This window comes from Chanos chanos, chromosome 6 (assembly GCF_902362185.1).
Source record: "Chanos chanos chromosome 6, fChaCha1.1, whole genome shotgun sequence".
In the NCBI taxonomy this organism is placed as follows: Eukaryota; Metazoa; Chordata; class Actinopteri; order Gonorynchiformes; family Chanidae; genus Chanos; species Chanos chanos.
In genome coordinates this window covers 4,922,215-4,937,073 of record NC_044500.1, presented here as the reverse complement: position 1 = coordinate 4,937,073, position 14,859 = coordinate 4,922,215, and the positions used below count along the sequence as shown (strand labels likewise).

General features: G+C 40.0%; 2 protein-coding genes across 2 annotated transcripts; both read right to left on the bottom strand.

Moving 5' to 3' along the window:
* Positions 1–2,803: 2,803 nt before the first annotated feature.
* LOC115813619 (E3 ubiquitin-protein ligase TRIM39-like) lies at positions 2,804–6,224 on the bottom strand. The gene is made up of 6 exons (XM_030776133.1): positions 5,667–6,224; positions 5,374–5,469; positions 4,978–5,211; positions 4,734–4,881; positions 4,190–4,216; positions 2,804–3,342 (listed from the first exon to the last, which is right to left on the bottom strand). The coding sequence occupies exons 1-6, from the start codon at positions 6,219–6,221 to the stop codon at positions 2,804–2,806; spliced, it is 1,599 nt and encodes a 532-aa protein (XP_030631993.1). The 5' UTR covers positions 6,222–6,224.
* A 3,263-nt stretch (positions 6,225–9,487) lies between these two features.
* LOC115814072 (E3 ubiquitin-protein ligase TRIM39-like) lies at positions 9,488–13,567 on the bottom strand. The gene is made up of 6 exons (XM_030776793.1): positions 13,010–13,567; positions 12,726–12,821; positions 11,029–11,262; positions 10,718–10,865; positions 10,227–10,253; positions 9,488–10,086 (listed from the first exon to the last, which is right to left on the bottom strand). Exons 1-6 carry the CDS (start codon positions 13,565–13,567, stop codon positions 9,488–9,490), a joined length of 1,662 nt encoding a protein of 553 aa, XP_030632653.1.
* Positions 13,568–14,859: the final 1,292 nt, after the last annotated feature.

The window sequence follows — 14,859 nt, the reverse complement described above, 5'->3', positions numbered from 1 at the left end:
ATGTGTGTGTCTGTGAGTGAGTGAGTGAGTGTGTCACAGAGAGAGAGAGAGAGATTACATTTCACTTCATGCTTACTGCAGAGTGCCTTACAGCAAGAAGATATGTTTTATATAACAGAACTAATTCATTAACCCCAGCAATTAAATATAAGGGATGTATTCACCTGATTAGTGTCTAATATACTCAGCTATATAGTCTGAATTTTCATTTCCAGCTGAAATCAGGAAAAATATGAACAACAGTGAATCGACAAAATGAAACATTGAAAAATGGAAGATAAAGACTGATGAGTAGTGATGAGTTTTTTTCAATTTCTCCAAATAATACTGGTTCTGAAAAATGGTTTGAGTTTATTAGAAGCCTGACCAATGAACCAATGAGAGGAATAGATATTAGAACTGACCAGAACTGACCTCCACATCATAAAGAGACCAGACCCTCCACATAATCCATAAACACCCCCACCTTCTGGGGCTTCTGTCTCAGAGAGAGGGAAACAGGGGGAGAGTCACAAGCTTCATACTCATCCCCACTCCTCATGTATATACTTCAGTATCCATCCTCAGGACTCAGTGGAATGTCTCCTTTCCTGTTAGTGGACTCTCTGACCACTTCTAAAGTCCAGTTTGTCTTCTCCACTGACCTCCACCTCATAGCAAAATCACCTTCAGGAGAACCCTTCCCCCTCTAGAATATACACACATCGATCAAACCTCCCCGTCAGGGAGATTCTGCCATGTGTCCTGATCTCTGGCGTGTTGTCCATTTTCAGACACGATGAGATAGGGATGGGCTATATCAGAATCGCATACAGAATACACTTAACAAGCAGAGTCAAAGAACAAAATAGACCTTGTGGCTCAATGGCAAGTTCCAGTGCACACCAAACTACGGAGGAAGAAGTCTGCTATTTCAACAAGTCGGTTTGGAGAAGTGCATCAGGTTGCAAAGAGGAGCAGGAAAACGTTTGCCTGGTTTAAAGTATCGCCGAAAAGACTGTGAAGACCCCTTCCTCCGTCGCTTGAACTTGCCATTGAGTTATACGAATACCGTTGGTTAAGAGCTGCTTAAGAGATTAAGTACTATTTCTCTTCCTGTCTGGGCCATCTCTTCACCAATTCCCTTTGGAATTTGGCTCCCCTACTTGAAAGGTCCTGTAGCGGATTCAAGTTCACCATGGTGTTTATCAGATATCTGCTATGTGCACAGTTCACTTACGAGATGTACAGTTACAGGGGTTTATTTCGCTATAATGACCAGCTAGCTGTACATGACCACGCTTATAAATAATTATAGACTGATCTCTAATCCCCTCAGGGATCAGTCCTTGGTCCTCTTCTATTCTCTATTTACTTGCTCCCTTTGGGTGACATTATTCGTAGTTACAACATTAACTTCCATTGTTATGCTGATGATACTGATGATGCTGATGATTTTCTTACCTATCCAGCACAATGAACGCTCTGAATGGGCTAACCTTTAGGTGTGTCTTTGTGCTATTAAGGGTTAGATGTCCTCAAATTTTCCGATGCTTAACGGAGGCAAGATTGAAATGCTGGTCATTGGTCCCCCTATGCATAAGCATCTTTTCAGTGATCTTACCCTAAATTTTGACAACTGCATCATCTCTCAAAACTCTTCAGCTAAAAACCTTGGTGTGATTTTTGACTCTAGTCTCTCGCTAGTCACTCATATCAAGAACACAACCTCCGTAACATTGCTAAAATTAGGCCCTTTCTAAGTGTGGCTGATGCAGAAACCATTGTTCACGCATTCGTCACATCTGTGCAGAAATCAAAATTGTGCAGATGGATCCAGGGTTTCCTTTGTTACCCAGAGAACTTTTTGCTCGGTGCAAAAAAGAACACCAGCAGGCTGGGCCTTTTTGTTTGTTTGTTTGTTGTTTTTCTAATGTTTAAAAGTATGTATGATAAATCTCTACTTTCCCGGCATATCTATCCATTAAAACAAACTTTTAAAAGATTTAAACTGTTAAAGATTTTCAACAAATGAACAGAGTGTGAGGGGATCACCTCACTTTTGTTAACAAGTGTGTATATGTGTGTATGTGTAAGGCTGTGAGAGACAGACAGAGAGAGAGAGAGAGAGAGAGGGAGAGGGAGAGGGAGAGGGAGGGAGGAAATGTTTAATGATCATAAAACAAAGAAATATTTACAGTTGCGTGCAAGTCAAGAAAAAAAAAGTGAGTCAGTAGATTATATGAAAATGATTTTATTAAGTAAATAGATATTATGGCATATTTGCAAGTTAAAACTGGTTCAATAAATAATGAATACCTACTATGAAAATCAGTTATATCAGATTTCACAGTTTTCTGATCGTCCTTTTAGAAAAGTGAGCAGGTGTAACAACCTCGCCTCCTGCCTCGCGGGTTTCAGCCATTCCGCGCTCAGCGTCACCGGTTTACTAATCACAGGTCTGATCACCCTCGTTCTGCACACCTGCCCTCACTTTAGTTTTCCCTGACGCCTTTCACTATTTAAACCCCTCCGCTGGGTCAGGCAGTGAGAAGTCTACACCTCCCATGTGTTTTCTGAGCCGTGGCTTCTGAGTGTAAACATTGTATTGTTCCATAGGTTTTTGGCCTGCTGTTATACTAGTTTTTTTTTTTTTTTGTCATTCATTCTTCGGACCCCTGGTAACCCTGTTTTTTTTTTTTTTTTTTGTTCAGCCGTGCTGGTGTTACACGTTTTACATCTGTCATTAAAACTTCTGTTCAGCCGCACTTGTGTCCAGCGTCGTGATTCTCTCTGACAACAGGTAAAAGTCTTGAACACTCGTTTAAGTGACAGGAGAAATTATTAATGGGGCTGAGTTCTCACCTTGTCTATTTAGACTAGGGCTAAAATATGGGTATAGTTTCTCTGTGAAAATCTGACCAGTGAATGAGCAAATATGAAACCTAGCCTCTACTTCATAAAAGGAGACCAGACACTCCTCATAGTCCACAAACACCCCCACCTTCTGGGGTTTTTGATTCAGAGAGAAGAGAATAGAATGAAAGGTGCCACCCCGAAACTCTCCTCCATTCCTCATGCTCAAAATCCAACATCCATCCTCAGGTTTCGCTGTAATCCGTCCCTTCCTGTTAATAGACTCTCTGGCCACTCCTAAATCCCAGTCAGTTTTCCCCCTGACCTCCACCTCATAGTAAAATCTCCCTGAGGAGAAGCCCTCCTTTCCCAGGACACAGACAACTGTATCAAACCTCTCTGGGTTGTCAGGGAGATTCTGTCGTGTGTTTCCATGTGTCACTTGTTTTCCGTCATCAGACAGGATGAGACTGGATTTGGCTGTATCAGGATCCAGAGTCACATCCACTGTAACACACAGAGACAGCTGAGTGAGTGTGTGCAAATGAGTTTGTGTAAGTGTGTGTGTGTGTGTGTGTGTGTGTGTGTTTGTTCATGTATACTACACTGTAAGTAAAATGTGTGTGTGTGTGTGTTCATGTATGCTACACTCTAAGTAAAGTGAGTTTGTGTTAGTGTGTTTGTGTGTTTGTTTATGTTTACTACACTCTGAGTAAAGTGAGTTTGTGTAAGTGTGTGTGTTTGTTCATGTATACTACACTCTGGGTAAAGTGAGTTTGTGTAAGTGTGTGTGTGTGTTCATGTATACCTCACTCTGGGTAAAGTGAGTTTGCGTAAGTGTGTGTGTGTGTGTGTGTTTGTTCATGTATACTACACTCTGGGTAAAGTGAGGTTGTGTAAGTGTGTGTGTTTGTTCATGTATACTACACTCTGGGTAAAGTGAGTTTGTGTAAGTGTGTGTGTTTGTTCATGTATACTACACTCTGGGTAAAGTGAGTTTGTGTAAGTGTGTGTGTGTGTGTGTTCATGTATACCTCACTCTGGGTAAAGTGAGTTTGTGTAAGTGTGTGTGTGTGTGTGTGTGTGTGTGTTTGTTCATGTATACTACACTCTGGGTAAAGTGAGTTTGCGTAAGTGTGTGTGTGTGTGTGTGTTTGTTCATGTATACTACACTCTGGGTAAAGTGAGTTTGTGTAAGTGTGTGTGTGTGTGTGTGTGTGTGTGTGTGTGTGTGTGTTCATGTATACTACAGTCTGAGTAAAATGAGTTTGTGTAAGTGTGTGTGTGTGTTTATTCATACACTTTGACTGAAGTGGATTTATTTTTAAAAAGGTGATAATAAAAGCAGACATACCTGCAAATTGTTTAATTCTCTTCAGTACTGTGGAAAGAAAACACCAAACTCAGTCTTTTCTCGTAATTAGTGACTGTGAGTGATGGTGAAGGTGTTTTAAAAGTGAGATCATTTTAGAAAATAAAGCTGAAATGATATACTGTTGTTCCACCTTACTGATCTGTACCACTTCTGATTCTGTTGACCCATCCTCCTCTGTCTTTTGTATATACTTCTCAGTGTCCACATGCAAAAACTGTAGTTTATCTTTGTTTGTTTTTACATACACAGTTTCAGTACAGTTCTCCAGCTCTCGAAGAGCCAAATTTTACTCATGGTCACTTAAAATTCTCTATATAAAATTCAGAATGAGCTTTGAGATACTGTTTTTAATTTTTCAGAAAATAACATTAAATAAAAAAAAATGAAATGACTAAATTTCAGTCATATTACAGAGATCTAACTGTGTAGCTTTCTTTCAGTTGCTAAGTGTCTTCCCACTGAAAGCACTTCACTCACGGTTTAAAATGACAGAATATGATATTAATAGATTATTAGAACTCACTTATCTCAGGGACTTTCTTCATTTCCATACTGAATGATTTCTCCAGCTGTTCCAGGGTTTTCCTCAGAGTGTCCACACACAGATGAGGGTCAATACTGATGTCAGCGGAGTGTGTGATGTTTGGAAGTCTGCTCATTTTTGGGTAAACCTACAGTGCAGCAGGAGAGAGGAGAAATCTCTAAGCATGGGGAGTCTTGTCCTGTCATGTGCTGCATTGTCACTGAACAGAGAGAGGGACACTGACCTGTAGGAGGTGGAGGTGATCTTCAGAGTGGGAGAGCTGCTCCAGCTCAGTGTCTCTCCTCTTCAGCTCAGTGATCTCCTGCTCCAGCTCTTTAATGAGACCTTCAGCCAGCTTCTCTGCTGCTCTCTGTTTCTCCTCCATCAGCTCAATCAGCTCAGCCTGACTTCTCTCAATACAGTGCCTCAGAGCATTGAACAAACCCACACTGTCTGCTATCCCTCTCTTTGTGTTTGTCTATAAGAAGATGAAGCAAGTATAAACCGATAGTTGTCATTAGACACACAATATTAGACATACAGTATAATTAGACACAGAATGCCCTGAAGCTACAAAAAAACAAAACAAAAACAAAACAAAATAAACAAAAACCACTCCAATTTTACATTCAGAACTGACTTTGCTGAGGTGTACGGAGTGTCTGATTTCTTTAATCTTCTTCAGGTTCTGCTTGATCATCTGCTGTACTTCTGTCTGTGTTCTCCTCAGCCTTGACTGTGTACAGAGAGTTAGAAACACACACACCTTTCACAAATTAATATGAACGTATATTGCTCATATTTCTAATCTAATCTCTTCTTGTACAAATGTCCAACGCTGTACAAGCGCTCAATGATTTTCTGATGTCATGTAAGTGTGTAATAATCTAATTATCTAAGTGTCCAGATCTCGTCATTTATTATTTTTCTCACCTTCCTCTCCTCACTCTCCTCCTTTAGAGGAACAGTGCTGTGAGTCTTGTGGTCTGTTTCAGTACAGAACTGACACACACATGTCTGGTCATCTCTACAGAACAGCTCCAGGGGTCTCTCATGTTTCTGACATATATAGTCCTCCAGGTTCTCCACAGGATTTATCAGTTTGTGTTTTTTGAGTTTGGCTGCAGTTTTATGAGGCTCCAGGTGAGTTTCACAGTAACTCATCCCACAGTCCAGACAGGACTTCACAGACCTCTTTCTTTTACCAGTGCAGACATCACAGGGCACCTCAGGCTTGTCAAGGCCTCTACTCTTCTTAAACTGATCTACAATTTCTCTGAGTGTTGTATTGATCTTGAGTTCAGGCCGAATACAAAAGTTCTCTTTACAGAGTGGACAGCAGCAGAGTTCAGTGTTGTCCCAGAAGGTGTTGAGACAGGCCAAACAGAAGTTGTGCCCACATGGAGTAGAGACAGGCTCAGTGAATACATCCAGACAGACAGAACACCGGAACTGATCTTCAGACAGGAGACTGCTGGAGGAAGCCATGTCTGTCAATCAAACACAGCAAACATATTATAACATGGTATACTACAAACTGTTAATTGTTAGTTGATAATGAACTAAGCAGACCTATCTGTTGCCCATACCTTTGCTTTTTCACTAAAGCTTTTTAGCCATGGGCCAATCAAAAACACAAAAATGCAATGTACATTTAAAGTAAGTCAGACTGAAAAGACTGAAATGGCTTCAACATGAGAAGAAGACCTAACGCACCTTGTGTTTCACCTTTTATATGATGGTTATTAAACGGTTAGTGGAAGAAGGGGAAAGAGTTAATGTTATACATTGTTATATTTGTGTGTGTGTGTGTGTGTGTGTGTGAGTGTGTGTGCGTGTATTGGTATCTTTCTGGGTACTGGTAAGTCACCAGTAAGATAGCATAATTTGACAAAAGTTCCTGGTGGGCACCAGCATTTCGATTCTGACTTTTGTCATATTATGCTATCATACTAAGAGAACAAAGTTTTCTAAACTATATTGTTGTTATTAATAAAACAAAAAGTGTCGAAACATTTCTTTGGTTAAGGTTAGGGTGAGGGTTAGGGATAAGTCAGTATTCTTTAGCTACAGGATAGTGGGAGTCAATGAGAATGGGATATGAGTACAGACTTGTGTTTGTGTGTGTGTGTGTGTGTGTGTGTGGGTGTGTGTGTGTAGAGAGAGAGAGAAACACTATTTAATTGTTTTTAAAGAGTTTTTTTCACAAATCTCGCTGGGTTTCCAAGAAAAGGTGTTGCTGTGTTTCCGAGGCTTTGGATAAAAGCTAGACAGTCAGACAAGGCAAGGCTGAACTTGTTGTGCTAAGCAGAAGTTTTAGTGATTTACCTATAAATTTATGTTAGAAATGTTATGAATAACTGTGAGTGGAACAAAATTAAGGTTGCTAACCAATGAATCGTATTCTGTTGTATCCCCCATTAGTTAAAAAGTAGTTTAAAAAGTAGATCTTATTTTAAAGATTTTACAACTCACCTGAAACCAAACAGATTGGATTTTTCGAAGAGCACCGCAGTAAACCAGACGGCCTGTTTGAAGCTTATGCAAAGCAGCACTAAATTTGTGTGCTCTGCAGTTCAGTTTCATTTCAGCATAGTGACATCAGTTGTGTCCTCCCCCTCTGTGTTGTCGGTTATGAATGGGTGTGGCCACCAGGACTTCCTGATTCACAGGTTTATGACATCACTGAACTGCAATACTTTACCTACACTCAGGGTGTCCCTCTTTACTCAGATACCGTGTCAGTAATCATTATAAAATGAACACAGGTGAATAAATATTAAGAGTCTGTATTGAATATATGATTTTTGACGTCACGCGAGTGTTCAGTTACACAAGAGAGACATTATTAGCGCAGAACAAAGGTAATTCTAATATACTCAGCTATACACAGTCTGAATTTTCATTTCCAGCTGAAATCAGAGAAGATAAAAAACAAACAACAGTGAACAGTGAATCAACAAAATAAAACATTGAAAAATAGAACATCAAATAATAAGGAGGGATGAGTAGTGGGGCAGTGTTTTTATTGATTGATTGATTAATAAATAAAGAAAGAAAGGAAGAAAGAAATGTATTTATTTATTTATTTATTCGTTTATTTTTATTTATTTTATCTTTCCAATTAGGACTGGGGCTAAAAAATGGTTTCAGTTTATTATTAGAAGACTGACCAGTGAGAACAGTAGATATCAGAACTGGCCTCCACATCATAAAAGGAGCAGACCCTCCACATAATCTACAAACACCTCCACCTTCTGGGGCTTCTGTCTCAGAGAGAGGAGGACAGGGGGAGAGTCACAAACCTGATACTCATCCCCGTTCCTCACGTATATACTTCAGTATCCATCCTCTGGACTCAGTGGAATGTCTCCTTTCCTGTTAGTGGACTCTCTGACCCCTCCTAAAGTCCAGTTTGTCTTCTCCGCTGACCTCCACCTCCTCTCCCAGAATATACACACATCGATCAAACCTCCCCGAGCTGTCAGGGAGATTCTGCCCTGTGTCCTGATCTCTGACGTGTTGTCCATTTTCAGACATGATGAGACAGGAATGGGCTATATCAGAATCGCATACAGAGTACACTTAACAAGCAGAGTCAAAGGACAAAATAGACCTTACAAAAAGTCGACTGGAAACTACAATGGCTTAGTTACAGAACATATACAGGAGGAGTGCAAACGCAAGACTGAGCAAACACCAAAACACAAGACGAAATTTAAATAGTGTAAGGTACAGGTACAAATGAAAACCAATCACAGCTGAGACATACAAACCATAGCAACACAGGCAATGTCGCCCTCTAGCAACAAACACAGGAAACAGCGGCCAAACTCCTCAAAGTCTTCACCTGGATGTCCTCAGGCAGTATGTAAAGCTCTTTCCAAAGGATTTGAAGCAACTACCTCACATATACACACGTTCATGATTTGATGAAATTATAAGATCACCCAAAAATCATTTAGAAGAAAAAGTTATGAGGCAATGTTTCATGCTACATGTGAGACAACTCCAACAGTCTTGGTAACATTATTTTTCTGTTAGTTTTGTGTCCACCAAACCGATGCTTTGGACACACAGGTTTCACTTCATCCTCAGAAGCTTGTAGAGAATTCCGCTTTCATACACACACAATACCTTACTTGTCGTAGGATAAAACAAGAGATGTAGAATAAGCTCAATTTCAAGTTCAAATTCATTTTTTATTTAAAGCCAGATATTACCGTTTAACGTCATCTCAAAGGGCTATACATGCCCACAGCAGACAAAACAGGATGGCACCACGAGATTTAATCCTCAAAGTAGGGAGAAAAAAACCGCCCCAAAAACCCAAAATGTAACAGGGCAAAAATGGAACAATTTTTTTATAATGTATATAAAGACATCTATGAATGTAGTCAATAAGCAAAAATAAAACAATTTGATCAGATACGGGTGACGATGAAATAAACTAGGCTGTAATAACTGAACAGTGAATGAAGAAGAGTGAGCCATAGACAAAAGCATGCAGAACAGACATAGTCAAGTGTCTGTTTTGTCATTTGTCAAATGATGATTATTTTCCCTTATTTAATCCAAACATTACAGTACCAGACTGGGACATGAAGGACCAAATATTAACTAAGCTGAAAGGGGGGAAAAAACAAGCTTACAACAGGTATAAAATGACTGTACTAAAACAAAAAAAAGATTTTTTTTTTACACAATTATGTCATCAGAAATCTCCCTTAGAGACCACCATGCACCTTTTACTTTTAGATTTCTCCCCTTGGAAAGTAAAATGCTGGGAGGGAAAATCTTGGGAGCTTTTTAATGTATTTGACAGGAGATACGACCAGTGAAGCTGAATTAGTGCCATCTTCATTAAGCGAGGGGCTTAGGAATGGATAGAGTTTCTCAGTGAAAGAATGACCAGTGAAAGAGTAGATATGAGCCCTGGCCTTCACGTCATAAAAGGAGACCAGACCCTCCTCATAATCCACAAACACCCCCACCTTCTGGGGCTTCTGTCTCAGAGAGAGGGAAACAGGGGGAGATTCACAGGCCCAATACTCATCCCCATTCCTCAGACATATACTCCAGTATCCATCCTCAGGGCTCAGAGTAATTTCTCCCTTCCTGTTAATGGACCCTCTGGCCACTCCTATGTCCCATTCAGTCTTCTCCCTGACCCCCACCTCATAGTAAAATCTCCCTGAGGAGAATCCCTCTTTTCCTAGGACAAAGATGAAACTATCAAACCTCTCTGGGTTGTCAGGGAGATTCTGTTCTGTGTCTCCATGTCTGACTTGTTTTCCATCATCAGACAGGATGAGCTCAGGATGGGCTGTATCGGGATCCAGAGTCACATTGACTGAAAGAGACAGAGACAGTGAGTGTGAGTGTGTGAGTGTGTGTGTGTGTGTGTGTGTGTGTGTAATATTTTTTTAAGTGCAGTACACTATGGTCAAGCACAGCAGATTTACAGCAAAGGGAAAAAAATGCATTACATACCTGCATATTGTTTCATTTTCTTTAGCTCTGTTGAGAGAAAACACAAAGTCCTCCTTTTTATTTAGTTAATGAGAATGAACGAATCAAATTTGCTTTTACAATATGACAAGTTAATTCTGAATCTATTTTACAAATTGCCATGTATCTGTGGTATTGTAGGTCAGTCCACACAGTTCCAATGCAAACACACAAGTATGTGTTATAAAGGAGCTCAAGCTTCAGAACAGTAAAACAGTTAGTGTACTTTTGCACGTGAAAATTACATCATAACCACTGTATGATTTTGTACACTGCATCAATCCCTTTCATTTGTAAACCTGATCTGATTCAAAATGCTCTTGAAATGTGAGTGCCATACTAAAGGGTTAAGAGCAAATTCATTGTTACAGCCATAATGGTTACTGATGGAAAAAAATGAAACTATGTCTAATTGTTATTCTTGCTAATTTGTTTTTATGGTATTCAGATTTGTTAATTACATTTGAACTCACCAGTTTCAGCCAGTTTCTGAAGTTGAGCTTCTGTGCTCTCCAAGAGCTGGGTCAGAACTTTTCTCAGAGTGCTCACACACAGACAAGAGTTAATACTGACATCTCTGGAATGCTTGGTCACTGGAGGATGTAGCAGTCTTGGATGAACCTGTAGACGAAAATAATATGTAAGTGACACGTAAACTCGTAACATGGCTCTAAAAGCCATAGTTTAAAAGTTCTCTTTTGAATGTAAATATGCCTGTATGATGTGCAAATCTAACAAACCCGTACAAACATTAAACACATCTCTTATCCATGGGGACACTGACCTGTAGGAGGTGGAGGTGATCTTCAGAGTGGGAGAGCTGCTCCAGTTCAGCATCTCTCCTCTTCAGCTCAGTGATCTCCTGCTCCAGCTCTTTAATGAGACCTTCAGCCTGCCTCTCTGCCGCTCTCTGTTTCTGCTCCATCAGCTCAATCAGCTCAGCCAGACCTTTCTCAGTAAACTGCACCAGAGTAGTCAACACCTCCACACTGTCTGCTACATCCGTCTGTGTGCTTTTCTTAAAAGAGACAGATCAGAATTATATTTACAACATTGGATTCATAATATTGGAGGGCACGTCAAGTCATTTGGGTGATTGAAGGGACATGCTTTTATTTACTTGTCTGGGATGTCATACATACTGTTATTATGTCACTGAGTTATTAAAAATGAGAATTTAAAGCTTAGAATGTAGAAACAGAGCCCTAATTATATAAATTTTGTGCAGATTTTGTGAGTTTTTTATGTCTTATCATATGACACTAATTGTGCAGAAAAACAATACTATTTCAATCTTTTTTCATTAATACTTTTAAAACATTGCTGCCATTTGGCAGTGGGTGTGCTGGGAGGATGTTGGCTGATATCTGTTGAGCTAAATGTTGAACAAAGTGCGTGAAATATGAAATGGTGTAGCATTGCATCATTTGTTATGATGTTACATGTCACACTGAACCATAAATCAGGCATTGTATTTCATAGCTATCTGTTCTAAGGATTTTGTTTATTACATATTATCAGCTGTAAGGCCTGAATGTCTTATCATAAATAAACAGTATTTACACCTTTTAAAAAAAAATATAAACAGAACTGATCTGATTCTTCCTGTGGTGTAGCAGGGGCCTTCAGAAGAGATATGTATGCTCAGACAGGAAGTTATTAAGAAAATATCGAAAGAACAGCAACTATACAGCAGGCAAGAGATGTCAAGCTATTATGTTTCAATCCAGGGGGTACAACGAGCTGAAATGCCATTTCTTAACGCCATTTAAGTTGCCGTGCACCTGGCCTAGTGATGAGACCAGACGTGTAATCAATCCTGACCTACACCTGACCTAAACAGGAGATAAGGTGAGCGCCTCAAACTTTCCCATGGCACAGGGAGACCAGAGGGAGAGGATTACATTTGGCTGAAATCAGATATTTCAGCAAAAAAATTGAGTTGACCACACCCTGGAAGGTTGCTCTGCTACAAATGAAAAAAGTAAAAAAAAAAAAAAAAAAAAAGTTAAAAAAGCGCTGAACCAAATAGAGAAGCGTTGATTGAGGGGAGTTGAGGACTTAGTGGAGTGGTGTGCCAGCACCCAAAGCAGGTCATAAAGAATCTCTTATAATTTCACAAAATTAAATGGGACCATGTGCCAAGAATCACATGTACCACCTAATATAGCACAGAAACTGCTGTCTTTTATATTCATAAATAAAGGGAAACGTGGGATTGTTCATATTTTCCCAAGACACAGCATGGCGTGCTTCAAAGAATTCATGCGAAAACAGAGCAGAGGATAAAGGTATTCATGAAATCTTTTTGTGTTAAGATGTCTGTATCTCTCATACCAACATATGAATGGCCATGAATCCTCCTGCTTTCCAGTCTTAATCAATTAATCTCTCAAAAGTGAAATTTCTCAGAGGGCACTTCAGAATCAAGTGCTCAGTTTCAGCGTGTTTTAAAACGGGGGTGCCATCCAGAGGACTCACATTGCTGAGCTGTACCGAGTGTCTGATCTCTTTAATCTTTTTCAGTTTGTCCTGGATCATCTGCTGAACCTCTGTGTGTGTTCTCCTCAGCTGTGACTGTGGATGAAGAGAAAAATACTCACATTGGTTCTCACAATCTCAAACTATCTGTGGCATGACAGGACCTGTCCCTCTCAACTTGTCCTCTGTGACTTTGTCCTAAACCCCCACAAATACTTAAATGTCAAATGTGAGCAGAGAGATTTGATAAGACTCAAAACTTCATTGTAAATCATGCTTCTCACCTTTCTCTCCTCACTCTCCTCCTCTAGAGGAACAGTGCTGTGAGTCCTGTGGTCTGTTTCTGTACAGAACTGACACACACATGTCTGGTCATCTCTACAGAACAGCTCCAGGGGTCTGTCATGTTTCTGGCATATATAGTCCTCCAGGTTCTCCACAGGATTTATCAGTTTGTGTTTTTTTAGTTTTGCTGCAATTTTGTGAGGCTCCAGGTGAGTCTGACAATAAGTCAACCCACAGTCCAGACAGGACTTCACAGCCTTCAATTTTCCACTAGTACAGACATCACAGGACACTTCTCCAGGTTTGACTGGATCTCCCCTCTTTTTAAACTGGTCTACAATTTCTCTAAATGTTGTATTAATACTGAGCTGAGGTCTAGTTCTAAATTGCCTCTTACAGAGTGGACAGTGGCAGTGTTGAGTGCTGTCCCAGAATTCTTTGAGACAGGTCATGCAGAAGTTGTGACCACATGGAGTGGAGACAGGGTCAGTGAACACATCCAGACAGACAGAACACAGGAACTGATCTTCAGACAGGAGACTGCTGGAGGAAGCCATGTCTGTCAATCAAAAGCAAAATAATACTATGAAAGGTATTCTGGAAATCAAACGTTCTTCGGAGTGAAGAAACCTAATTCTGTTCATATAGAAGTTTGTACATGGAAAAGACAAGATAAAAAGGTTTCCTCATACTATTGATCTATGCACTGACAAAAGGAGATTTTGTGAGAAATTTCATAAATAAACTAACACATTAATAAAATAGAAGGTAGTAATTGGTAGGATGTTTCTATTCAGAAAAGAAAAATGTTTGCACAGTCTCGCTCTTTCTCTCTCTCTCTCTCTCTCTCTGTCTCTCTCTGTCTCTCTCTGTCTCTCTCTCTCTCTGTCTCTCTCTCTCTGTCTCTCTCTCTCTCTCTCTCTCTCTCTCTCTCTCTCTCTCTCTCTCTCTCTCTCTCTCTCTCTCTCTCTCTCTCCTGGCTTGGTCTGTGTGTATGTGGCAGTGGGTCAGTGCATGTGACCTACCTTGACAAATTATTTAACTCTCCGACGAAAAAAAAAGAAAAAGAAAGAAAATCGGTAATCATCCAGATTTTACGATAGTAAAAGGAACCTCTGAACTTCTCTGTTTCGGTTCTACTGTTTACTTTTGGTTCAGTATGAATGAAATCATTACGCTCCTCCCTCTTCCGTGCCGTGGGGTTTTGTGTATGTGTAGGCACACGAGTTCTGTTTACCTGACTCATGGCATGACTCACCTGTACTCATATCTGTGTACACTAGATGTCCTCATTAGAACAAAACAGCCCTACTTATCATTAAAGAGTGTACACAGTTTTTTTTTTTTTTTAAGCTCTACTCAGGCTTCACAGCTGCTGTCTCAGTGTCTTATTTTCAACTAAATCTGATTTAGCACAAACATCCAGGCTACCTTAAAGCTCAAACTACCTTCCCATAAGACTATCTTAAATTTTGTAGTAATAAGTTAATCAGCTGAGATAACCAACTCAAAGCAATTGTTGACAGCCTTTTCATTCCACCTATCAACACAGCAGTTGTATGTCCACCTCATCGGGGGCTTTTAGCTCTTCTCATATAATTTTCTTCAAAAGAATCTTTCAGTTTTCAGCTTGGTGCACATACTTTTGAACTGAGTTACTCCTGCACGCAATCAGACGCAAAGTCAGAGGAAAAGCACACCAAGCAATTTCTCGGGTCTGAAGCCAAAGAGTGGCCCCAGGCAATGGATGTCAAACTGAGGAAGGTCATTCAAAGGTCATTCACAGTAGTCTTATAGATAGCTGAAGCCCCGTCGATGGTAATGTATGAGATCTTTGTTAGACCTTTTT

Excerpts from the sequence above, each read along its gene's own strand:
- LOC115814072 (XM_030776793.1), bottom strand. The coding sequence starts at position 13,567 with ATGGCTTCCTCCAGCAGTCTCCTGTCTGAAGATCAGTTCCTGTGTTCT. Across the intron at positions 10,866-11,028 it reads ATCACCTCCACCTCCTACAG|GTTCATCCAAGACTGCTACA; the intron begins GTCAGTGTCCCC and ends TTTCGTCTACAG. Across the intron at positions 10,087-10,226 it reads GAAAATGAAACAATATGCAG|TCAATGTGACTCTGGATCCC; the intron begins GTATGTAATGCA and ends TGTCTCTTTCAG.
- LOC115813619 (XM_030776133.1), bottom strand. The coding sequence starts at position 6,221 with ATGGCTTCCTCCAGCAGTCTCCTGTCTGAAGATCAGTTCCGGTGTTCT. Across the intron at positions 4,217-4,733 it reads GAAGAAAGTCCCTGAGATAA|TACTGAAGAGAATTAAACAA; the intron begins GTGAGTTCTAAT and ends TTCTTTCCACAG. Across the intron at positions 3,343-4,189 it reads GAGAATTAAACAATTTGCAG|TGGATGTGACTCTGGATCCT; the intron begins GTATGTCTGCTT and ends TGTGTGTTACAG.